Below are 26,586 nucleotides of genomic sequence, written 5' to 3' on the forward strand. Positions count from 1 at the left end.
TTCTCGGTATCTCGCGCCGCTGCCCCGGCCCCGGGTTTAAATTCTCTCCGGCCAATCCGAGCCGTCGCCTTTCCCCACGTGACCGGGGCCCGGCTCTACCCAGCAGGCCGTGCGCCCCGCCCCAGCAGGCATTGCGGATTGTGCGGGATTTCCCTCCCCCGCCCGCCGTCACCATGGAAACGGGGCCTGTTCCTCATCCTGCAACCTGTGGCCGATCACAAACCTTTAGATGGTTCCCTTGCTGCAAATAATCCCAATAATTTAAGCAGCAAATTCTCCCAATGAGACTCAGTATATCCAGAGCAGCTTTAACACTAAAATGTCCCAGATCCCACAACACTGGCAGGCAGCTCAGACCATCAGGTAGGTTTTTAACACACTTGAAGATGGTGAAGGCAAAAGCATGGTGGGGGAGAGAGCTCCAAAGTGGGATGGGGCCACAGATCATTAGTGGACACTCTCCATGATGCACTGGAAGAAATTAGATTTGTCAATATTTAAAATATCAACAGTTGTGTGCACAAAAGTGGCCAATCTCTCAAATGGAGGGTCAGGGCATCCACGCCAGCCTACTTGTATCAATAACACTCCTGCATAATATGCAATACAATGTTACGGAGGTGAGTGATGGCGTGGATATGTGGTCGGAAGCTCATCTCGGTCACATATAAGACCAAGTTTGCAAACAGTCTGGTTCAGCCTCAGACAGTTGCCAGGAGAGGGATGGAGTTGGTGGCAAGGGATTCACAGAATCGTTACAGTGCAGAAGGAGGCCATTCGGCCCATTGTGTCCACACTGGCTCTCTGAAATAGCAATTCCCTCAGTTCCATTCACCTGTCTTCTCCCCATAACCCTGCACATTCTTCCTTTTCATATGACTGTCTATTTCCCTATTGAATGCTTCAGTTGAACCTGCCTCCATGGAGTTTGTGTCAGGGTCCAAAGACAATTGCTTCTGTTTTCCCAATATTTAGTTGGAGGTGATTTCTGTTCATCCAGTACTGGATCTCGGACATGTAGTCTGAGGCAGTGAGGGGCTCGAGAGGTGGACGTGAGGTAGAGGGATATCGTCAGCGTACATTTGGTAACTGTGTCCCACCTTCCATCTCTCAGGAGATATCTCTTAGTCCCTCTCGCTCTTAAATCTGCAAACTGGTGTCCCTCTTCGGAAGGACAGCTGTCCCTCAGTTCCTCCCTCCCTCTTGGTACAGATGTTTAGAGTGAGAGTTCTGTGTTGCTATGTGCTGTGAAATCTAAAGCCAGTGAGGGATGAAGCAAACTGCACTTAGTCTCTAGTAATTTATTGGAAGATTTAAAATCTGGGTTAAATTATAGCAAAGTTCAGACAAAAATGAATGAAAATCATTTCTGTCTATATGTCGGGTCCACCTAGGACCAAGTGGCAACAAAGGAGAGTCTTAAAAAGGGGAGGAGAGGTGCATTCCTGATGACAGAATAAGGCTGCAATGAATGGTTCCCACTGGCCAGCGAGCACACGTGAGAGTCTGATCAGCGATGGTATCAAAAGACTTGCATTTCTATAGCACCTTTCATGACCACGGGACATCCCAAAGCATTTTACAACCAATAAAGTATTTTTAAAGTGTAGTCGCTGTTGTAATGTAGGGAACGCAGCAGACAATTTATACATAGCAAGACCCCACAAGCAGCAATGTGATAATGACGAGATAATTTATTTTTGTGATGGTGATTGTGTTGGGGAGGAGAGCTTTTTGTATTTGGAGAGCATTGTGTGTGCAGGCGATGCTGTGTATGGGTGAAAGAAAGAACTTTGTATAGCTCCTTATTGTGTCCTTGGGATTCCTGAAGTACTTCACAGCCACTTAATTACTTTTCAAGTGCACCCACTGTTTCTGAGGTAAGTGCAACTATTTGTGCAGAGCAAGGTCATGCACGCAGCAATGAGATAAATGACCTGAAACCCGTTTTTGATGGTGTTGATTAAATGTTGGCAAAATCTATCTGCCCTCTTTGAACAGTGCCATGGGATCTTTTATATCCACCTGAGAGGAGCAACTGAACCTGTACAGTGCCATGTCTGGGCAGTGCTGTGTGCAGGACTGTACATGGGCAGCACTGTAGACGTGATAATTTGAGGCAACACATGCATTCCGGCAGCCTGTGTATGGACTGGCTGGGAGTACACAGGCAGCCTGTGTATGGACTGAGGGCACGCGGAGAGCCTGTGTATGGACTGGGGGCACGCAGAGAGCCGGTGTATGGACTGCATACATGGGGGTAGCCCATGCATGGACCACATGTGTGCAGGTGACCCGTGTATGGACTGTGTGTGCACAGGAATCCCGTGTATGGATCGCATGCGTGTGCATGAAGCTGATCTCTGGGTCCCATGTGTGTACAGGCAAGCTGCGTACAGACTGTGCACGTTGGCAGCCTGTGTACAGAACGCATTGTGTGCACAGGCAGTGTGTGTGCGTGCAGTGCACATCCTTGAAGGAAGGAACTACTAGGAGACTTTCCTTTGGCTCAAAGTATTTGACTCTGAAATGGAATATGATCAAAAGTTTTCTGAAATTACATTTCTGAGCTGATAATAAAAGTCTTGAAGTCTGAATTAAAAAAATAACTGATCTTTTTATTGTAAGAATACCGATTTAAGAAAATTACTTCTTTACCATATTCTAATTTGACTTTATAATATTCAACTATCACACATATAAGAATTTTGACGATGATAAAATACAGACTAAAACTGAGGAGTTATAAAAATTGACTTTACCTTTTAAAAAATGGACAATGCTGTTAAAAATGGTTGCTGAAGGTAAGTGACCTCCTTTGTATATTCAAACTGTCTAACAGGGACAAAGAAATGCCTTTTGAGTTGTGAGGGGTCAATTACACCCATCCTGAAACATTCCTGAATTGAATGGGTTCTTCTGAAACAAAGAAGGTATGAAGTGGAAATAACATTACCGGATTGTTCTCATCCTGAACTTATCAAAAGACACTTTTGAATTGATTGGGTCTTTTTTTGTGTTTGTGTGTGTACGCGTGCACGAGTGAATCCGTGAGTGGATGTGAATGCAACAATTTCGGGATAAGGCGTATTGATCAATAAATAATTGATTTTCTGTTTTAAACCTACAAGAGAAACTGTCATCAGTTTCTGACAAATAAACTGACAAATAAAACACAAAACAATTAAACTCTAATAACAACAAACACTTTCTGGGGTCAGGTGGGAGTTGAACAGTGGGAACCACCCACACCCCTCACCACATGGCTGTAACACAACATTAAATAATTCACAGATTATTTTTTTAAAAACTGAAACTAAATCATGAGACATTCAGACCCTTGGAAGCAGTGCGGAGCCACCAATCCCAGTGGTGGAGATCTGAAGGATCAGGAAAGACTGGAGGGCTGCAGGCTTTCGGTCGTGATAGAAGGTAACTAGTCGATGACTTCACAGAGGTATATAAGGTAGTGCAACAACGTTTGAAAACTTATGGTAATCCATGAGTAATGGTGAGATGGTGTACAGGTTCAGGAAGTTCTGTATCACAATAAGACCAGAGAAGATCTGACATGGCCTCTCAGTAGGACAGTGAAGGTACAAATCCTGGAATTGCATAAGGAAAGTTTGGATGCCATAACGGGAGAGCATAGATTTCCATGAAACGCTGAGCTTAATGGCCCCAATGACTTCCCTTATCTGTCCTTCTCATTTTGTTTGATTTTTCTTATTCGTTCATGGGATGTGGGTGTCACTAGCTAGGCCAGCATTTATTGCCATCCCTAATTGCCCTTGAGAAACTGAGTGGCTTGCTAGGCCATTTCAGAGGTCATTTAAGAGTCAACCACGTTGGTGTAGGTCTGGAGTCACATGTAGGCCAAACCAGGTAAGGATGGCAGAATTCCTTCCCTAAAAGGACATTAGTGAACTAGATGAGTTTTTTTACTAGCTGCCAGTTCCAGATTTATTAATTGAATTCAAATTTCGTCATCTGCCATGGTGAGATTCAAACCCATGTCCCCCAGAGCATTAGCCCGGGCCTCTGGATTACTAATCCAGTGACATTACCACTACGCCACCGTTCAATTGTTTGATTAGATTTTCTAAGCTTGTGACTTCAGATATGCCAAGGCTGGTAGCAACAGATGCTGGTTCATGTACCATGTTGAGATTCTCTGGTATCCCAGTTCTCCAAGGCTTAAAAGTCACCAGTAGTATCCCCCATCCCCAGCCACTGTTCCTTGTCATTTAAGTGCCATTCATTGTCGAGCAGATCTTTCTCTGACGGCATGAAGTGTCTCTCATAACCAGAGGTGAAGAGGGCTCCCCCTATTAATTTTGTGCTGATGGGCTGATCCACAAGCCTCTTATCCAGACACCTGGGGGCCTTTGGAGAGTTGTCCACATTTTGAGATAGTAGGTTTGTCCAATACAGATTGTCAGTGTTTGGGCCCCTTTCTCCTGCCAGAGTGGGATTGTTGCTGTTTGTTAATGAAACCTGTACCTCATCCTCAGTTTCAATCTCTTCCACTTCAACGACCTCTGGTTCCTCTATCATCCCAGGATGGTCTGGAGCGTAATGGTGCTGAAGGCAGATGGAGAAACAACATGGATCAGTACTCTGAGTCAAAAGCAGGGTTTTTTTTTGTTTTTCTTAAATATACTTTATTTAGAAAATTTGAAATTTGCCATTACATAAAGTGCAATAAAAATAGAAAATGCTGGAAATATTCAGCAGGTCTGGCAGCATCTGTAGAGAGAGAAGCAGAGTTAACGTTTCAGGTCAGTGACCTTTCATCAGAACTGGCAAAGGTTAGAAATGTAATAGGATTTCAGCCAGTGAAGTGGGGGTGGTGGGGGGTGTGGATGTGTGCAGGGGAAAAGAGAACAAAAGAGGTGCGTGATAGGACAGAGGGCCGGAGAGATTAACTGACAAGCAGGTCATGGGGCAAAGGCAAAGAGAGTGTGCTAATGGTGTGATGAAAGACAAAGCATTAATGCAGAGAGAGTTAATAACAATAATGAACAGCCCTAGTCAAAAGCACAAACATGAAAAACACAGTATAAGGCAAGCACATGGTAAAAAAAAGATAAAATAATAAAAAAAGCAGCCAGTTTGCTCTGAAATTCTTGAACTTAGTGTTCAGTCTGGAAGGCTGTAGAGTGCCTAATCAGAAAATGAGGTGCAGTTCCTCGAGCTTGTGTTGATGTTCACTGGAACACTGCAGCAGGCCAAGGACAGAGATGTGGGTATGAGAGCAGGGGTGTGCGTTGAAATGGCAAGCAACCGGAAGCTTGGGGTCATGCTTGCGGACTGAGCGGAGGTGTTCTGCAAAGTGGTCACCTAATCTGCGTTTGGTCTCCCCAGTGTAAAGGAGACCACATTGTGAGCAGAGAATACAGTATACTAAATTGAAAGAAGTACAAGTAAATCGCTGCTTCACCTGAAAGGAGTGTTTGGGGCCTTGGATGGTGAGGAGAGAGGAGGTAAAAGAGCAGGTATTGCACCTCCTGCGATTGCATGGGAAGGGGATGAGGTGTTGGTTGTGATGGAGGAGTGCACCAGGGTGTCACGGAGGGAATGATCCATTAGGAACGCTGAGAGGGGAGGGAAAGATGCGTTTGGTGGTGGCATTACGCTGGAGGTGGTGGAAATGGCGGAGGATGATCTTTTGGATGTGGAGGCTGGTGGGGTGGAAAGTGAGGACAAGGGGAACCTTGTCGCTGTTCTGGTAGGAAGGGGAAGGGGTGAGGGCAGAATGCGGGAAAAGGATCAGACACGGTTGAGGACCCTGTCAACCACAGTGGGGGGAATCCTCAGTTGAGAAATAAGGAAGACACATCAGAAGCGCTGTCATGTAAGGTTGCATCATCAGAGCAGATGCATCAGAGACAGAGAAGTTGTGAAAATGGAATGGAGTCCTTGCAGGAAACAGCGTGTGAGGAAGTGTATTCGAGGAAGCTGTGGGAGTTGGTAGGCTGAGAATGAATATGAGTGGACAGTCTATCCCCAGAGATGGAGACAGAGAAGCCGAGGAAGGAAAGGGAAGTGTCTGAGATGGACCATGTAATGTTGAAAGAAGGGTAGAAATTGGAGGCAAAGTTGATGAAGTGCAATACAGTTCAATTTCTTTCAATACAGTATGTGGCACTCTGCGGTACCGCACTATACTTAAAATTACAGGTTATATTTGCATTTAGTTTAGTTTAGAGATACAGCGCTGAAACAGGCCCTTCGGCCCACCGGGTCTGTGCCGACAGTCAACCACCCATTTATACTAATCCAACACTAATTCCATATTCCTACCACATCCCCACCTGTCCCTATATTTCCCTACCACCTACCTACACTAGGGGCAATTTATAATGGCCAATTTACCTACCAACCTGCAAGTCTTTGGCATGTGGGAGGAAACCGGAGCACCCGGAGGAAACCCACGCAGACACAGGGAGAACTTGCAAACTCCACACAGACAGTACCCGGAATTGAACCCGGGTCGCTGGAGCCGTGAGGCTGTGGTGCTAACCACTGCGCCACTGTGCAGTGTTGAACATGTGTTGAACATTCTCTGGTGCATACAGCCCAAGGAATTTTTCATGAGTTCCAGTCATAGAGTTATACAGCACAGAAACAGGCCCTTCAGCCCATCCTGTCCGTGCCGGCCATCAAGCACCTAACTATTCTAATCCCATTTTCCAGCACTTGGCCCGTAGCCTTGTATTCTATGGCGTTTCAAGTGCTCATCTAAATACTTCTTAAATGTTGTGAGGGTTCCTGCCTCTACCACCTCTTCAGGCAGTGCGTTCCAGATTCCAACCACCCTCAGGGTGAAATTTTTTTTCCTCAAATCCCCTCTAAACCTCCTGCCCCTTACCTTAAATCTATGCCCCCGGTTATTGACCCCTCCACTAAGGGAATAAGTTTCTTCCTATCTAACCTATCAATGCCCCTCATAATTTTGTATACCTCAATCATGTCCCCCCTCAGCATTCCCTGTTCTAAGGAAAACAACCCTAGCCTTTTCAGTCTCTTCATTCTCCAGCCCAGGCAACATCCTGGTGAATCTCCTCTGCACCCTCTCCAGTGCAATCACATCCTTCCTATAGTGTGGTGACCAGAACTGTACACAGTACTCCAGCTGTGGCCTAACTAGTGTTTTATACAGCTCCATCATAACCTCCCTGCTCTTATGTCCTATGCCTCGGCATAAAGGCAAGTATCCCATATGTCTTCCTAACCACCTTATCTACCTGTGCTGCTGCCTTCAGTGATCTATGGACAAGTACACCAAGATCCCTTTGACCTTCTGTACTTCCTGGGGTCCTACCATCCATTGTACAAGCCCCTCAGTATACTGTGACGGGAGGGCCTTAGACTGTGGTTTTTCCCCATTGAGCCTTTGTGCGGCTGCCCCAAGCTTTAGTGCATCCCTCAGCACAAAGTCCTGAACCTTGGAATGTGTCAGTCTGCAACACTTGATAATGTACAGCTCTTTGCACTGGAAGACCAGCAGGTTTCGGGCATACTAAAGAGCATCTTTCACTGAGTTGATATTCTTTCAGCAGCTGTCGATGTTTATCTCATTGTGCATACCTGGGAACAGCCCATAGCGACATTTGGTGTTTGTGTACCTAGGGTCTACGCACAGCGTGATGCAGCCACACGCGCAGGTGGTCATCAGGATGAGGGTAATTTTGGGAACATTGTTCCCCCTTTAGAGATTTGTATATGGTGTCCCTATGGACACGATCCATTTTTGATCTCCTGATAAAGTGGAAGATGGCTTGGATGACCATCGCAGCACAGGGGCAGAGTATGGGCCAAACCTGCACCACATACAGCAACACTGAGAGCACCTCTCACCTAATGACCAGGTTCTTACCCGCAATGGAAAGGGAGCATTGTTCCCACATGCCAGTTTCTGTTCACTATGGTTATACGCCCCTTCCAGTTTTTGCTGCATACCCCGGCCCCTCCAATCCATATCCCCAGTACCTTCAGGTAGTCTGACCTGACGGTGAAGGGAACAAACGACCGGTCAGCCCAGTTCCCAAAGAGCACGGCCTCGGTCTTGCCACGATTTACTTCGGCTCCCGAAGCCAGTTCGAACTGGTCCGAGATGCTTATCAGTCTGCAAGCCAACAGTGGATTCGAGTAGAAGATGGTGATGATGTTAATGAACAGGGAGGCTTTGACCTGAGTGCCTCTGCTGCCTGGGATCGTCACTCCTCTGAGCCCACATCCTTCCTGATGGACTCAGGAAAAGGTTTGATACAACAAACAAACAAGACAGAGGAGAATGGACAGCCCTGTCTGACTCCAGATTTGATCAGAAAGCTTTCCGATTTCCACCCATTTATTGAAACTGCGCTACTGATGTTTGTGTAGAGCAGTTGAATCCAATTTCAAATTCCCTCCCCAGACCCCATTTTGGAGAGTGTACCCATCATGTAGGTGTGCAATATTCTGTCAAAGGCCTTCACCTGGTCCAAGCCAATGAAGCTGGTGTCTACCCTCCTGTCCTGTCCGTAGGTGATCATATCCCTGAGTAGTGCGAGACTGTCAGAGATCTTCCTGCCAGTACAGGGTGAATCACCAACTCCAGAGCAGCCTTGACCTGATTGGCAATGACCTTGGACAGAATTTTGTAGTCCACATCAAGCAGTTAAATGGGCCACCAATTTCTGATTTCCTCCCTCTCGTCCTTCTGTTTGTAGAAGAAGGTAATAATACCTGTCCTCATGGATTCTGACATGCTACCGGCCAGAAGCATACTCTCTTACACTTCCAGCAGGTCTGGGCTGATCCAGTCCCACAGAGTCGAATACAACTTAGCTGGTAAACTGTTGCTTCCGGGAGTTTTACTCATCTTGAAAGACCCAATGTCCTTTGTCAGCTCATCCAGAGTTGGTGGTTTGTCCAGATTCTCCCGCTTACTGTCATTTAAGACCTCCGTGATAGAGGACAGAAAGGACTGCGAGATCATACTGTCTGTGGGCTCACATCGTACAGCCCAGCATGAAAGGATTTGCTGATCCTTAGTACGTCAGGCTGTGATGACGTTTTGAGCTGTCTTCTTCTTTCAGGCTGCTGCTCACAGAGCTCTCTCTGCGCACCTTTTGAAAGAAGAAACGTGACCACATCTCATCCTGCTCCACAAAGCAGACTGTGGACCAGATGATGATCTTGGAGGCCTCTACGGCAAAGAATCCATGTGTCACACAGAGGTTATATCACAGCCAATAGTTCAAGCTTTGTCTGTTTGTGCTTCCCGGTGTGTGGAGCTCAATTTTTCTTTACAATGCTTCTTTAATTCCTGAAGGTGCTTACTTTTGCTGGGGTACAGGTTCCAAGGGTACGAGTCACCTAGAACCATAGAAAAGTTACAGAAAGAGGCCATTCAGCCCATTGTGTCTGCGCCAGCTGAAAGAAACTAGCCACTTAACCTAATCCCACCTTCCAGCACCTGATCTGTAGCCTTGCAGGTTACAGCACTTCAGGTGCAGGTCCAGGTACCTTTTAAATGAGTTGAGGAAACCTTTTCACCCTCTGGGTGAAAAAAAGTTTTCCTCTCGTCTCCTCTAATCCTTCTACCAATCACCTTAAATCTGTTGCCCCTGGTAATTGACCACTCTGCCTGGGGAAACAGGTCCTTCCTCTCTACTCTATCTAGGCCCCTCATAATTTTGTAGACCTCAATTAAGTCACCCCTCAGCCTTCTCTGTTCTAAGGAAAACAACCCTAGCCTATCCAATCTTTCCTCATAGCTGCAATTTTCAAGCCCTGGCAACATTCTTGTAAATCTTCTCTGTACTCTCTCCACAGCAGTTATGTCCTTTCTGTAATGTGTTGACCAGAACTGTATGTAGTACTCCAGTTGTGGTGTAACCAGTGTTTTATACAGCTTCAGCATTACATCTCTGCTTTTGTATTCTATACCTCGGTCGATAAAGGAAAGCATTCCCTATGCATTCACCACTCTATCTACCTGTCCTGTCACATTCAGGGACCTGTGGACATGCACTCCAAGGTCTCTCACTTATTCTACCCCTCCCAATAGCCTCCCGTTTATTGTGTATTCCCTTGCTTTGTTTGCCCTCCCAAAATGCCTCACCTCTTGTACCTCACCCATTCTCACTTAGGACCCACCATTAGGCCAATTTTGTTTTCAGGTCTAAATTGGTTCTATGTGGTTTAGAACAGATGCAAATCTGGCCTAAATGGCAAAACTCAATTCTCCATTCAAAGCTCAATTACTCACCACACCAGGTATACATTTGGATTGATCTACAATAACAATAACACCAACAACTTGCATTTCCATAGTACCTTAAATGTTCCAAGGCCCTTCCTAGGAGCATTATCAAATAGAATCTGACACCAAGCCACTTAAGGAGATATCAAAGAAGTAGATTTCCAGGAGGGTCGTCAAGGAGGAGCGAGAGGCAGAGAGGTTTATAGAGAGAATTCCAGAGCTTAGAGCTGAAAGCACAGCCACCAATGATAGGGCAATTAAAATCGGATCTGCAAGAGGCCAGAATTGGAGGACCACAGAGATGCCTGGAGTGTTATAAGACTGGAGATTACAGACATAGGGAGTGACGAGGCCACAAAGGATTTGAACACGAGGATGAGAATTTTAAAACTAATGCATTGCCCGACTGGGAGCCGATGTAGATCAGCCAGCACAGGGGTGATGGGTGAACGGAACTTGATATGAGTTAGGATATGAGTAGTAGACTTTTGGATTAGCACAAGTTTACGGAAGGTGGAAGCCAGCCAGGAATGCATTGCAATAGTCTAGCTATCTCCATAACAAAGGTATGGAGGAGGGCTTCAGCACCAAATGACATGGGCAGTGGGGAGGAAAATTGTATTCAAGCAAAATTTAAAGGGATGGGGGACAATTAAAGAGAAGTGTCACAATGGACAGTGGTGGGGGTGTGGGGAAACAAAAATTCAGAGTTTGGAAAGCCTTAAAGAGCAACTTAACCCATCAGCTGTCTTCACCTTAATTCCCCTTAGGGAGGGGTGTTGTGATGCATCACATGTCATGTTCAATTTGGGGCCACTCACTGCCTTTACTCCCTGAACCATCAGGGAAAGTTTGATTAAAGCACATGGAAAGGTTGGAAAAACTCGGATTGTTTTCACTGGAATGACGGAGGTGGAGGGGCAACATGATAGAGGTTTACAAAGTTATGAGCGGCATGGACAGAGTGGATGGTCAGAAGCTTTTTCCCAGGGTGGAAGAGTCAGTTACTAGGGGACATAGGTTTAAGGTGCGAGGGGCAAAGTTTAGAGGGGATGTGCGAGGCAAGTTCTTTACACAGAGGATGGTGAGTGCCTGGAACTTGCTGCCAGGGGAGGTGGTGGAAGCAGATACGATAGCGACGTTTAAGAGACATCTTGACAAATATATGAATAGGAAGGGAATAGAGGGATATGGGCCCCGGAAGTGCAGAAGGTGTTAGTTTCGGCAGGCATCAAGATCGGCGCAGGCTTGGAGGGCCGAATGGCCTGTTCCTGTGCTGTATTGTTCTTTGTTCTTTGAAATCCTCACCTGCTGGTGCCCAACTCTGCTGTTTCCTGGATCTGGAATTTTCTGGCAGCACCACTGAGGTAAGTAGAAGGAGCTGAAGCTTTGTATCCTGAAAGACATGCAGCAAGTCATAGCAACATCCCAATAGGAGTTTATTCGCTTGAGCTTGTTCTGCCATTCTTAACACCATTAACCTGCCTTGGTTCCATAAACTTTAGTACCCTTGTCTCACAAAAATCTATCAATCTCAGTTTTGAAATGTTTAATTGATGCCCAGCCTCAACAGCTTTCTGGGAGAGAGCGTTCCAGATTTCCATTAAGCTTTATGCAAATAAGTGCTTGCTGACATTTCCCTGAATGCATAGCTCCAAGGTTAAGGTTATGCCCCTTGTTCTGGACTCCCCCACCAGAAGAAATAGTTTGCATATAATTACATAGAATGTATAAGACAGAATCAGGCCATTCAGCCCAAATGGTCCATGCCAATGTTTATGGTCCACATGACATTCCTCCCACCATACATCATCTCACCCTATCAGCATATCCTTCGATTCCTTTCTCCCTTGAGTACCTCTCTAGCTTCCCCTTACGCATCTATATTATTCACCTCAGCTACTTCAGAGGAAACAAGTTCCATATTCTCAGCACTCTCTGGGTAAAGAGGTTTCTCTCTGGCTACCCTATCAAAGCATTAGGTACAAGGTGCCGTTCAGCATTCAGTGCAGGAAATCAGCCAGGTTTCTGTTCTGCCAGCAGGTGTTGGGGGTGGGGGGCAAGGTGTCCAGAGTCAACTCCTTGAAGGTTTGCACAGACACAACTAGGTAGCTGGTGCTTGGAGAAAATATTGACAGCTTTGCAAAGCCCTAGAACATGCCTGCTCAAACGAGGTACAGCCGATCTGACAGGGCTTGGCATCATTAACTTAATGTACAGCTTGTGCAGAAACTGCTGACCTGTCCTGATAAATTCAACTCCTCGCCATAACTTTTGGGTATCGGGCATAGTTCAAACTCATTGCAGCACCCATGCAGTATCTTCTGGAAATCAGCAAGCAGCTGGCAGAGCTACGCCCCTGTGCTGGGACCAAAGCTTAGTACGAAGCTCGCTGACCTGGCCTCGAGTAGAAGTGTACCCGCTCTGCTTTCTTTTCATCCCCTGATACAGATATCACCCCAGTATCAGAGGAAAGATGAGGACGGATAAAGTGAGGTAACGTGACATTGTTTACAGGCAGACAACAAGTCCATGCACACTCATGCACATGTGCACGTGAGTGTACTCACACATGTGGGCACACACCATCACATGTTTACACATCAGCATCAGTGCCCACTCACACGCAAGCAGAAGTGTACAAAGACCCTCAAATACAAACACCTGATTGCACACATAAGTAGCTCACAGTCATTTTCTCCAAGGTGTGAAGGTGCAGTAAATCGGAGGGAATTAACTCACCTTTGTCGAGAGTAACATCTGCAGAATAGGATGCAAAGAACTACAATCACTATGGACCCAAACACCAGCACCAAAATCTTCCAGGCCACAATCTGTGAAGCTGAACACAACACGATGCAGTGTTAGAACTCAAACACTTTTTGGGCACTCCACCTCTCTCAGTAAATGGACTGCCTAACACACAAGTCACCATCAGTTGCCTTTCCTAAAATTTTCTCAGTGGGTAGCACTTTTCTGAGTCAGAAGGTCATGGGGTCAAACCCTACTCCATGACCTGAGCCTATAATCCAGCTGACACTCCGTTGGCAGTACTGAGGGAATTCCGCACTGTCAGAGGAGCAATATGTTGCAGAACCTACCAGGGAACAGGCTATTTTAGCTCTAGTAATGTGTAATGAGGTAGGATTCATAAGAGATCTCGTAGTTGAGGATCCTCTAGGGGGTAGTGATCACAACATGGTAGAATTTCAAATTCAGTTTGAGGGCGAACAGCTCGGGTTTCAAACCAGTGTCCTCAACTTAAACGAGGGCAATTACAGAGGTATGAAGAAAGAGTTGTCCAAAGTTGTCTAAAAATAGACTAAGAGGAAGGTCAGTGGATGAACACTGGCAGACATTTAAGCGGATATTTCATAACGCTCAGCAAAAATTTATCGTGGTCAAAAAGAAGGACTCGATGCGAAGGATGAACCACCCGTGGATAATAAAGGCGGTCAAGGAGAATATCCAATCAAAAACTAAGGCATACAAAGCGGTGAAAACGAGTGGTAGGCCAGAGGATTGGGAATTTTTAAGGAACCAGCAGCGGATGACTAAAAAGCTAATAAAGGGAGAAAATTGATTATGCAAGTAAATTGGCAAGAAATATAAAAGACAAACAGCAAGAGCTTCTACGGGTATATAAAAAGATAGTAGCTAAAGTGAGCATGGGACCCTTGGAGGATGCGACTGGAGAATTGATAACGGGGAACAGGGAAATGGCAGATAATTTAAACCAATATTTTGCATTGGTCTTCACGGTGGAGGACACTATAAACATCCCACAAATATCAGATAAGCAAGGAGCTAATGGGAAGAAAGATCTTGTAATAGTCTCTATCACGAGGGACAACGTATTTGACAAACTAATGGGACTAAAGGCAGACAAGTTGCCAGGACCTGATGGCCTGCATCCAAGGGTTTTAAAGGAAGTGGCTGCAAAGATAGTGGAGGCATTGGTCAAAATATTCCTGAACTCACTGGATTCTGGGAGGGTCCCAGCGGATTGGAAAACTGCTAATGTGACACCCCTATTCAAGAAGGGAGGGAGATAAAAAGCAGAAAACTATAGGCCAGTCAGCCTAACATTGGTCGTTGGGAAAATGCTCAAGTCCATTATTAAGGAAGAAATAGCAGGACATTTAGAAAAACTTAACGGAATCAACATGGTGTTGTGAAAGGGAAATCATGTTTGACAATTTTGATAGAGTTCTTTGAGGATATAACAAGTGGAGTTGATAAAGGGGAACCAGTAGATGTAATGTATTTTGATTTCCAGAAGGCATTCGATAAGGTGCCACATAAAAGATTATTGCACAAGATACTCACGCTATTGGGGGTAATGTATTAGCATGGATTGAGGATTGGTTAACTCACAGAATACAGAGAGTTGGGATTAATGGGTCTTTTTCAAGTTGGAAAGATGTAACTAGTGGAGTGCCAAAAGGATCAGTCCTAGGGCCTCAATTATTTACTATCTATATTAATGACTTGGAGGAGGGGGCAGAGTAATATACCCAAATTTGCTGACGATACAAAAATAGGTGGGAGGGCATGTTGTGATGAGGACATAAAGAATCTGCAAGGGGATATAGATAGGTTGAGTGAGTGGGCAAAAACTTGGCAGATGGAGTTTAATGTGGGAAAGTGTGAGGTCATGGTCTTTGGTAGGAAGAATCAAAAGGCAGACTATTATTTAAATGAAGAGACTCCTAAAAAGTGTAGTACAGAGGGATCTGGGTGCTCTTGTGCATGAAACACAAAAAGTTAGCATGCAGGTGCAGCAAGTAATTAGGATGGCAAATGGAATTTTGGCCTTTATTGCTAGGGAGTTGGAGTTTAAAAATAGGGAAGTCTTGTTACAACTGTACAGGGTGTTGGTGAGGCTGCACCTGGAGTACTGTGTACAGTTTTGGTCCCCGTATTTAAGAAAGGATATACTGGCATTGGAGGCAGTTCAAAAGAGATTCACTAGGCTGATTCCTGAGATGAAGAGGTTGACTTTTTCAGATCAACTAAACAGATCAGGCCTTTATTCATTAGCGTTTAGAAGAATGATGGGTGAACTTATTGAAACGTACAGAATTCGGCGGGGGCTTGACACGGTGGATGCTGAGAAGATATTTCCACTGGTGGGAGAATCTCGAACTAGGGGCCATAGTTACAGAATAAGGGGACACTCATTTTAAACTGAGATGCAAAGGAATTTCTTCTCATAGAGGGTAGTGAATGTCTGCAATTTTCTACCTCAGACAGTTGTGGAGGCTAGATCACTGAAAATATTTAAAGAGGAGGTAGATAGATTTTTGAAATATCGGAGAGTTGACTGCTATGAGGAGCTGGCAGGAAAGAGGAGTTGAGGTCTGGGGCAGATCAACTATGATCTTATTGAATGGCGGGGCAGGCTTGAGGGGCCAATTGGCCTACTGTTCCTATTTCTTATGTTCTTATGAGGGGTGCTGCACTGTCAGAGGAGCAGTACTGATGGAGTGCTGCACTGTCGGAGGGTCAGTACTGAGGGAGCACTGCACTGTCGGAGGGTCAGTACTGAGAAGCACTGCACCATCGGGAGAGCACTGCACTGTAGGAAGGTCAGTACTGAGGGAGCGCTGCACTGTCAGAGGGTCAGTACTGAGGGAGTGCTGCACGCTTGGAGGGGCAGTACTGAGTGAGAGCTGTACTGTCGAAGGGTCAGTACTGAGGGACTGCTGCACTGTTGGAGGTTCAGTACTGAGGGAGTGCTGCACTGTCCAAGGGTCAGTACTGAGGGAACGCTACACTGATGGAGGAGCGGTGCTGAGGGAGCGCTGTACTGTCGAAGGGTCACTACTGAGGGAGTGCTACATTGACAGAGGGGCAGTACTGAGGGAGCACGACACTGACAGAGGAGGAGTACTGAGGGAGCGCTGCACTGTCGGGGGAGCACTGCACTGTTGGAGGAGCAATATCGAGGGAGCGCTGCACTGTTGGAGGGTCAGTACTGAGGGAGTGCTGCACTGTCGGAGGGTCAGTACTGAGGGAGTGCTGCACTGTCGAAGGACCAGTACTGAGGGAGCGCTGCACTGTCGAAGGACCAGTACTGAGGAGCACTGCACCATCGGGGGAGCACTGCACTGTAGGAAGGTCAGTACTGAGGGAGCGCTGCACTGTCAGAGGGTCAGTACTGAGGGAGTGCTGCACTGTCAGGGTCAGTACTGAGGGAGTGTTGCACGGTCTGAGGGGCAGTGCTGAGCGACTGCTGCACTGTCGGAGGAGCAGTGCTGAGCGACTGCTACACTGTTGGAGGGGCAGTACTGAGGGAGTGCTGCACCGTCGGAGGAGCAGTACTGAGGGAGTGCTGCGCCGTTGGAGGAGCAGTACTGAGGGAGTGCTGCACCGTCGGAGGGGCAGTACTGAGGGATTGTTGCACCGTCGGAGGGGCAGTACTGAGGGAGTGCTGCACCGTCGGAGGGGCAGTACTGAGGGAGTGCTGCACCGTCGGAGGGGCAGTACTGAGGGAGTGCTGCACCGTCGGAGGGGCAGTACTGAGGGAGTGCTGCACCGTCGGAGGGGCAGTACTGAGGGAGTGCTGCACCGTCGGAGGGGCAGTACTGAGGGAGTGCTGCACCGTCGGAGGGGCAGTACTGAGGGAGTGCTGCACCGTCGGAGGGGAAGTACTGAGGGAGTGCTGCACCGTCGGAGGGGAAGTACTGAGGGAGTGCTGCACCGTCGGAGGGGCAGTACTGAGGGAGTGCTGCACTGTTGAAGATGCCATTCTTTGGATGATACATTAAATTGAGGATCCATCTGGCTGTTGGTGGATGTACAAAATCCCTATTCATAGAGGACCAGGGAGTTTTCCGAGTGTCCTGGCCAATAATCTTCCCTCAACCTATGCCACTAAAATCAAGTTGACTGGGCTTTAATTTATGACACAAAATACGAAGAGTTCATGGTGGAGGGGTAACATATTAGCATGGATAGAGGATTGGTTAGCTAGCAGGAAGCGAAGAGTAGGGATAAATGGGTCATTTTTGGGTTGGCAGAATGTGACTCTTGGAATTCCACAGGGATCAACTGGACCCTCAACTATTTACAATCTACATCAATGACTTGGATGAAAGGACCAAATGTATGGTAGCTAAATTTGCAGTTGACACAAAGATAGGTAGGAAGGTAAGCTGTCAAGAGGACATAAAGAGTCTACAAAGGGATATAGTAGATTAAGTGAGTGGGCAAAAATTTGGCAGATGGAGTATAATGTGGGAAAATAAGAATGTAAGAAATAGGAGCAGGAGTCGGCCATTCAGCCCTCCGAGCCTGCTCCGCAATTCAATGAGATCATGGCTGATCTTCAACTTCAACACTATTTTCCTGCATTATCCCCAGATCCATTGTGTTTTTAATATGTAAAAATCTATCGATCTCAGTCTTGAACATACTCAACGACTAAGCCACCACAGCCCTCTGGGGCAGAGAATTCCAAGATTCACCACCCTCAGAGTGAAGAAATTCCTCCAGCTCAACCCAGCCCTAAATGGCCTGCCCCTTATTCTGAGATTGTGTTCCCCGGTTCTGGACTCCCAGCCAGGGGAAACATCCTTCCTGCATCTACCCTGTCAAGCCCTGTAAGAATTTTGTATATTTGAGTTAGATCACCTCTCATTCTTCTAACTCCAGAGAATAAAGGCCCAGTCTATTTCATCTTTCCTATACTCAAATGCTCTTGTAATCAAGGCCAACATACCATTTGCCTTCTTAATTGCCGGCTGTACCTGCATGTCAGCTTTCAGTGACTCATGAACAAGGACTCTCAAGTCCCTTTGAAGTTCAACACTTCCCAGCCTCTCACCATTTAAGAAATACTCTGTATTTCTGTTTTTCCTACCAAAGTGGATAACCTCACATTTGTCCACATTGTACTCCATCTGCCAAATTTTTGCTCACTCACTTAGCCTCTCCAAACCCCCTTGAAGTGTCTTTGCATCCTCCTCACAACTCGCACTTCCACCTAGTTTTGTGTCATTTGCAAACTTGAAAATATTACCTTTAATCCCTGCATCCAAATCATTGATATAGATTGTGAATAGCTGGGGCCCAAGTACTGATCCTTGTGCTACCCCATTAGTCACAGCCTGCCAAACTGAAAATGACCCATTGTCCTGCAGGCCCCCATCTGCCAAGAATGAGGCACATTGGTTTTGTCATATGAACATTAATTTTGAACTGTTGCTGGAGTGAGGAAATGACTTATTGAACAGATCAGCCATGGCTGAAAAAACGCTTGCATATGAACAGACGGTGCTTGTGTAGACAAAGGACTATTTCCTGATACATTCAACCCACAATGGAGGTTGATCACCAGACAGTGAGGGGGTGGGGAAGCGCATTCCAGGGCCTGCTGGGGTGATGCAATCCACAGGGGCCAGGACTGGTTGGACCAGCTGATCACATGACTAACTGGCTGTTCCAAGATTTGTTGAACTAGCCTCAGAGAGTTTGAACTGAGAAAGACTGTTTGCTCCTGGACTGAGAAGATCTCTCCTGTCTGCTCCTATCTCTTTCTCACAAGCCTCTGAATCCACTGTAGACACAAGGAATCCAAAAGAAAAAACTGTCTCCTGCAGCGAACAAGGTTTAAGAAGAATACTGGGCCCCAACGAAAAGCAAGATCTATCTACAGTCAAGGATTCTACAGCGAGCTTAAAGAACCGTAACAACAGCTCTTCAGATAATGCCTCAAACGTTTTCACTTTATTTTTCTTCTCTTTTCTGTCTCTATTTGCATGTGTGTATCATGTATGCACGCTAGCGAGGGCGCATCGTGTATCCCTAGGCATTAACCGAATTAGAATTAAAGTTCAAGTTTAATAAATTTCAACCTTCTTTTCTTTAAACCTAAGTAAACCTGTTTGTACTGGTTTCTTTGCCTTATAATTGGAAAGCGGTTTACAAGGATTCATCAAGGGGGAGCTAAAAACACGGTGTGTTTAAAATTAAACCCTGTTATGGTAAGACCAGGTGAAGGCTGAGAGGGAACCCTGGACACCTTTCTTACCTGGTGGTAACACCCATTTATTCCTACTCTCTGTTTTCTGACCGGTCATCAATTCTCAGTCCATGCCAGTATATTCCCCCAAATCCCATGTGTTCTAATTTTGTTTACTAACCTCTTGTGTGGGACATTATCAAAAGCCTTCTGAAAATCTAAATATACCACATCCACCGGTTCCCTCTGATCTAATATGAACTTGTCACTTTGGCAGGAGGAATGGAAAAGCAGAATATTTAAATGGAGAGAGATTGCAGAATGCTGCGATACAGAGGAATCTGTATGTTCTAGTACATGAATCACAAGAAGTTAGTATGGAGGTACAGCAAGTGATAAGGAAGGCAAATGGAATGTTGCCGTTTATTGAAAGGGGAATGGAATATAAAATTAGGGAAGTGTTGCTACTGCTGTACAGGGCCTTAGTGAGACCACATCAGGAGTATTGTGTACAGTTTTGGTCTTACTTAAGAAAGGATAAAATTGCATTAGAAGCAGTTCAGAGAAGGTTCACTAGGCTGATTCCTGGGACGAAGGGGTTGTCTTATCAAGAACGGCTAAACAGGTTAGGCCTTTATCCTTTGGAGTTTAGAAGGATGAGAGGTGATCTTATTGAAACATTTCAGATCCTGAGGGGACTTGACAGGATGGATGCTGAGAGGATATTTCCCCTTATGGGTGAGACTAGAACTAGGGAGACAGTTTAAAAATAAGGGTTCTCCTATTTAAGATGGAGGTGAGGAGAATTTTTTTCTCTCAGAGGGTCTGAATTAGCCTCTGGAATTCGCTTCCTCAGAGAGCAGTGGAGGCTGGGTCATTGAATTTATTCAAGGCTGAGTTAGATTCTTGGTAGACAAGGGAGTCAAGTGTTATGGGAGAACAGAGAGGAAAGTGGAGTTGAGGCCACATTCAGATAAGCCATGATCTTATCAAATGGAGCAGGCTCAAGGGGCCAAATGGCCGACTCCTGCTCCTAATTCATCTGTTTGTGGGATCTTACTGTGCACAGAATAGCTGCTAGCTATGGAACAACAGAGATTGCACCTCAAAGTAATTAATTGGCTGTGAACCATTCTGGGATGTGATAAGGTGCTGTATAAATACAGGTCTCTAGCATTTCTTTGATCTGATTTACATTGAACCCTGACAGCCACAGAGTCCATGTGTGGCTAAGTGTAATTGCTCTTGCCAGTCATTGTCCAGAAAGTGTTTGACACTGGAAAGTACTGGGTCACAGCTCTTTCTGGGATGGGGAGCTCATCAGGTATCTGGGGTCTCTCTGGATCGCTGGGAGCCCTGCACTGTTTCCCCTTTGGAACTGTGGAAACACCGTTAACACTTCCCTCCCGAACTCCCTCCATCCGCTCCACCCGCATCTGACAGTACCTTGTGTATTGAAGTTAAGGTATGGACCCCTGCTGCCCTCTCCCACGATGGTGGATGCTGTCATCCAGATCTTGTAAGTGCTCTCCGGCTCCAAATCCGACAATGTGAATCCGTTTAATTCACAACTTACATTGAGAGCTGCGAGAAAGAACAAAGGCTTATGAAAGGGACCGGGGCAAGAGAATTATATTCATCATCCCACTCCCTCATGGAGCTGGTATACAAGTTTCACAGGAGCTAGCCACCCTCCAGTACTTCATCCAAGTAGTAAATCTTTAGTTGTATGCCCAGATGAATGACTGTTGCAGGTTATTTAACGGTGGGAGGAGTTCCGCAGCTGAGCTGCCACCCAAGAGTCACAGACATACACTGTCCTACAGGAATCACTGGATCGTGATCAGGAGCCATGGGTTTATCTTCTTCCCTAAGCTGGGGGTGCTGAGGCCAATTGCAACTCTTACTGCCACTCCGCACTGGGGTATCACAGCGGACACCCCAGCTGCCTCAGCCCAGACCATAGCAGAGAGACAATAACGGGCTGTAGTTTGCTGACAATATCATGGAATGTACAAATTCGCCAGAAATGTGTAACAAGGAAAACGATACAATATAATAAAAGCAAAATACTGCGGATGCTGGAAATCTGAAATAAAAACAAGAAATAAGGAAAACGATACCCTGTGTATTGCGAATAACCACAAGTTGTTAGCTGATTTGCACCAATCTTCCGTCAGCTTCATGAAAACAACATCTCGCTCTTAACCTCCCTGTCAGTTTCAAAAATTTGTGCGCTTTTACATCAATTGCGCATTAAACTCATCACAGAAAGTTAAGTCTACTAATTAACAATGTCAATTACTAATTAACCTGTTTAATGATGTGATAACTGTTAATGACTGCAAATCAACCTCTCTGGCCCAGAAGTTGAACAACAAAAATCTCATTCCTTCAGGTTGTGAATTGTTTTCAGAGATTTTTAAAAGTTCAAATTTTAAAATACTTTTTCTTACTTTTCCTTGCTGTCTCTTTTTCTCTCCCTTTCTCCTCATTTAATCCTTCTTTCCCTCTGTTTATTATTCTTTCTGTACCTGTATGACATTGAATTCACCCTTTGTAATTTATCCTCCTCCTCAGTCCTTCCTCTGTTTATTTCTGAATTCTTAAACCTCATTGATTAAGGAGATGCACTCTTGGTCATATTGTTTACCAAGGACCTCCACGCTCTTATCAGCTTGCATTTACAAAGCAAAATCTTTTTGAGCTGAAGGGTGAAAAAATTGAACTGAGGAGGCACGCTGTGAGATGTCTCACTCCAGCATGTTCTGGCCCAACGTCTTTAGCTGAGGTGGCTACACACTCACCTGTAGTGTCAGAAGCAGAGTGTGGGCTCATGGCTCTGACTACACAATGGATGAGCTTCTTTGTCACAGTCATGATAGTGTGGCAGGATTCATTGAGAAGAGAATAGGAAATTTTAAAAAAACTGCGGCTGAGATATCGTAAGTCTCTCTTGCACCTGATGGTTGGAACGTTTCAAGCCACTCTCTTTATTTCTCTCTCAACAAGCAGGACAAGCATTGCAAAACCTGGAGCAGGGAGTGTCGGGGACTTCCAGTGATCTGTTACTGCTGTGGGGGACCACAGTACCCAGACCAGTACTCAGCTAACTGAAATATTACAAGTCACGTCAATTAGACAACCTGCTAGTGTGGAAGCAGGACCAAGGTGTGATGCTTGATTGGTTCCTCTAACCTTTGTACTTGGTGTCTCCACCTGGATTCTTGACATAGTACAGAGTACAGTATAGAACAAACCCCTGGCGCTGATCCAGGGGAAGAACCTTCCACAACAGAGTGACTCCAGTCTGGTAGATACTGAAAATTGATATTTCAGGCCCAGCAAGAGGAACTGCAAAAAGATGAAAGAGAAATGCGTGAGGACCAAAAATAGCAGCTTCAGCTGAATGTTTCGTTGGCATGTACTGCAACTCAATGAGAACAGGCACCAGTGAATCAGATTATTTGAAGACTAAGTGTTGGTTTGGGCAATCAACAGCGGTTTGGTTGATGGAATTAGAGATGTGTCACATTTATGGAACTCAGGGCTCAGCTACTCCAGGACCAGAGCTAAGCATCTGCCTGGAACCATGCAGCAGGTTTAAACTCCTCATGGCCAAATATTCCATGCTCCAGCCATGCTCTGTGTAACGAAATTTCTCCAATCTCTCTGCTCACTCTCTGAACATTTTTTCTGGTTGGCAAGATGTAACGAGTGTTGTGCCGCAGGGATCTGTGCTGGGGCCTCAACTTTTTACAATTTATATAAATGACTTGGATGAAGAGACTGAAGGTATGGTTGCTAAATTTGCTGATGACACAAAGATAGAACAAAGAACAAAGAACAAAGAAAATTACAGCACAGGAACAGGCCCTTCGGCCCTCCAAGCCTGCGCCGATCCAGATCCTCTATCTAAACATGTCGCCTATTTTCTAAGGGTCTGTATCTCTTTGCTCCCTGCCCATTCATGTATCTGTCTAGATACATCTTAAAAGACGCTATCGTGCCCGCATCTACCACCTCCGCTGGCAACGAGTTCCAGGCACCCATCACCCTCTGCGTAAAGAACTTTCCACGCATATCCCCCCTAAACTTTTCCCCTTTCACTTTGAACTCGTGACCCCTAGTAATTGAATCCCCCACTCTGGGAAAAAGCTTCTTGCTATCCACTCTGTCTATTCCTCTCATGACTTTGTACACCTCAATCAGGTCCCCCCCTCAACCTCCGTCTTTCTAATGAAAATAATCCTAATCTACTCAACCTCTCTTCATAGCTAGCGCCCTCCATACCAGGCAACATCCTGGTGAACCTCCTCTGCACCCTCTCCAAAGCATCTACATCCTTTTGGTAATGTGGCGACCAGAACTGCACGCAGTATTCCAAATGTGGCCGAACCAAAGTCCTACACAACTGTAACATGACCTGCCAACTCTTGTACTCAATACCCCGTCCGATGAAGGAAAGCATGCCGTATGCCTTCTTGACCACTCTATTGACCTGCGTTGCTACCTTCAGGGAACAATGGACCTGAACACCCAAATCTCTCTGTACATCAATTTTCCCCAGGACTTTTCCATTTACTGTATAGTTCACTCTTGAATTGGATCTTCCAAAATGCATCACCTCGCATTTGCCCTGATTGAACTCCATCTGCCATTTCTCTGCCCAACTCTCCAATCTATCTATATTCTGCTGTATTCTCTGACAGTCCCCTTCACTATCTGCTACTCCACCAATCTTAGTGTCGTCTGCAAACTTGCTAATCAGACCACCTATACTTTCCTCCAAATCATTTATGTATATCACAAACAACAGTGGTCCCAGCACGGATCCCTATGGAACACCACTGGTCACACGTCTCCATTTTGGGAAACTCCCTTCCACTGCTACTCTCTGTCTCCTGTTGCCCAGCCAGTTCTTTATCCATCTAGCTAGTACACCCTGGACCCCATGCGACTTCACTTTCTCCATCAGCCTACCATGGGGAACCTTATCAAACGCCTTACTGAAGTCCATGTATACAACATCTACAGCCCTTCCCTCATCAATTAACTTTGTCACTTCCTCAAAGAATTCTATTAAGTTGGTAAGACATGACCTTCCCTGCACAAAACCATGTTGCCTATCACTGATAAGCTCATTTTCTTCCAAATGGGAATAGATCCTATCCCTCAGTATCTTCTCCAGCAGCTTCCCTACCACTGACGTCAGGCTCACCGGTCTATAATTACCTGGATTTTCCCTGCTACCCTTCTTAAACAAGGGGACAACATTAGCAATTCTCCAGTCCTCCGGGACCTCACCCGTGTTTAAGGATGCTGCAAAGATATCTGTTAAGGCCCCAGCTATTTCCTCTCTCGCTTCCCTCAGTAACCTGGGATAGATCCCATCCGGACCTAGGGACTTGTCCACCTTAATGCCTTTTAGAATACCCAACACTTCCTCCCTCCTTATGCCGACTTGACCTAGAGTAATCAAACATCTGTCCCTAACCTCAACATCCGTCATGTCCCTCTCCTTGGTGAATACCGATGCAAAGTACTTGTTTAAAATCTCACCCATTTTCTCTGACTCCACGCATAACTTTCCTCCTTTGTCCTTGAGTGGGCCAATCCTTTCTCTAGTTACCCTCTTGCTCCTTATATATGAATAAAAGGCTTTGGGATTTTCCTTAACCCTGTTTGCTAAAGATATTTCACGACCCCTTTTAGCCCTCTTCATTCCTCATTTCAGATTGGTCCTACATTCCCGATATTCTTTTAAAGCTTCGTCTTTCTTCAGCCTCCTAGACCTTATGTTTGCTTCCTTTTTCCTCTTAGCTAGTCTCACAATTTCACCTGTCATCCATAGATAGGAAAGTAACTTGTGAAGAGGACACAAGGAGGCTACAAAGGGATATAGATAGGTTAAGTGAGTGGGCAAAGACCTGGCAAATGGAGTACAATGTGGGAAAGTGGGAAATTGTCCACTTTGGCAGGAAAAATAAAGAAGCATATTATCTAAATGGTGAGAGATTGCAGAGCTCTGAGATACAGAGGAGATCTGGGTGTCCTAGTGCATGAATCGCAAAAGGTTAGTATGCAGGTACAGCACGTAATTAAGAAAGCTAATAGAATGTTATCGTTTATCACGAGGGGAATTGAATACAAAAGTAGGGAGGTTATGCTTCAGCTATACAGGGCATTGGTGAGACCACATCTGGAGTACTGTGTACAGTACTGGTCTCCTTATTTAAGGAAGAATGTAAATGCATTGGAGGCAGTACAGAGAAGGTTTACTAGACTAATACCTGGAATGGGTGGGCTGTCTTACGAGGAAAGATTGGACAGGCTAGGCTTGTATCTGCTGGAATTTAGAAGAGTAAGAGGCGACTTGATTGAAACATATAAGATCCTGAGGGGTCTTGACAGAGTGGATGTGGAAAGGAGGTTTCCCTTTGTGGGAGAATCTAGAACTAGGGGTCACTGTTTAAAAATAAGGGCTCACCCATTTAAGACAGAGATGAGGAGAATTTTTTTCTCTCAGAGGGTCGTGTGTCTTTGGAATTCTCTTCCTCAAAAGGCAGTGGAAGCTGAGTCTTTGAATATTTTTAAAGCAGAGGTAGATAGATTCTTGATCAGCAAGCGGGTGGAAGGTTATGGAGGTAGGTGGAAATGTGGAGTAATCAGTTCAGCCATGAACTTATTGAATGGCGGAGCAGGCTCGAAGGGCCGAGTGGCCGACTCCTGCTCCTAATTCATATGTTCGTATGTTAACTAGTGAGTACACAGGGTTGAGAATGACTTAGTCCTGATAGTACAGAAACAGGCCTGCAGCCCAACTGGTCTGTGCCGGGGCTTATGCTCCACATGAGCCTCCTCCCACACTATCTCATGTCACCCGATCAGCATATCCTTCTATTCCTTTCTCCTTCATTGTTTGGACCCTAATTCTCTCAAAGGAGCTGTGAATGGCTTTTCCAGTGGTCATTGCCCCATTCAGCATTTTATTTTAATGGAAGAGGAAGAGGAGGAGAAGTATCAGAAGGACAAGTGAGTGCAGCTTCTGGCGGGACACTGCAGCATATTCACTGTTACACTACCACCCATTTACCTGTCCTTGAATAACTTCTTTACTAGATTTATTAGTGACTATTTTATATTTATGGTTGTGGTTTTGGTCTCCCCCATAAGAGGAAATATCTTCTCTACGTCTACCCTCTCAAATCCCTTCAGAGTTTTAAAGACCTCTGTTAGGTCACCTCCAGAGAAAAAAGCCCCAGCCTGTTCAGTCTTTCCTGATAGTTGAGGGAGATGAGTATTAAAAGATCTCCCTCGGTAAGAGACGTAGTGTCAATAGCTCTCACTGACAGCAGCAAAG

General features: G+C 45.6%; 1 protein-coding gene across 5 annotated transcripts in view; it reads right to left on the reverse strand.

Moving 5' to 3' along the window:
• Positions 1-2,616: 2,616 nt before the first annotated feature.
• LOC137355807 (interleukin-12 receptor subunit beta-2-like) overlaps positions 2,617-26,586 on the reverse strand; it is a 143,482-nt gene continuing 119,512 nt past the window's right edge. For 3 of the 5 annotated variants that reach the window (XM_068021342.1, XM_068021341.1, XM_068021344.1), the window contains 5 exons: positions 22,422-22,577; positions 20,670-20,807; positions 12,998-13,097; positions 11,564-11,651; positions 2,617-4,584 (listed from right to left, as the gene is read on the reverse strand). In XM_068021342.1, coding sequence (XP_067877443.1) covers positions 4,198-4,584; positions 11,564-11,651; positions 12,998-13,097; positions 20,670-20,807; positions 22,422-22,577 — 869 coding nt within the window. In that variant the 3' untranslated portion in view covers positions 2,617-4,197. The remainder of the gene's footprint in view (positions 4,585-11,563; positions 11,652-12,997; positions 13,098-20,669; positions 20,808-22,421; positions 22,578-26,586) is intronic. The other 2 variants (XM_068021343.1, XM_068021345.1) reach the window with 2 other exon arrangements.

The sequence above is a fragment of the Heterodontus francisci genome, chromosome 43 (assembly GCF_036365525.1).
Source record: "Heterodontus francisci isolate sHetFra1 chromosome 43, sHetFra1.hap1, whole genome shotgun sequence".
NCBI classification, from domain to species: Eukaryota; Metazoa; Chordata; class Chondrichthyes; order Heterodontiformes; family Heterodontidae; genus Heterodontus; species Heterodontus francisci.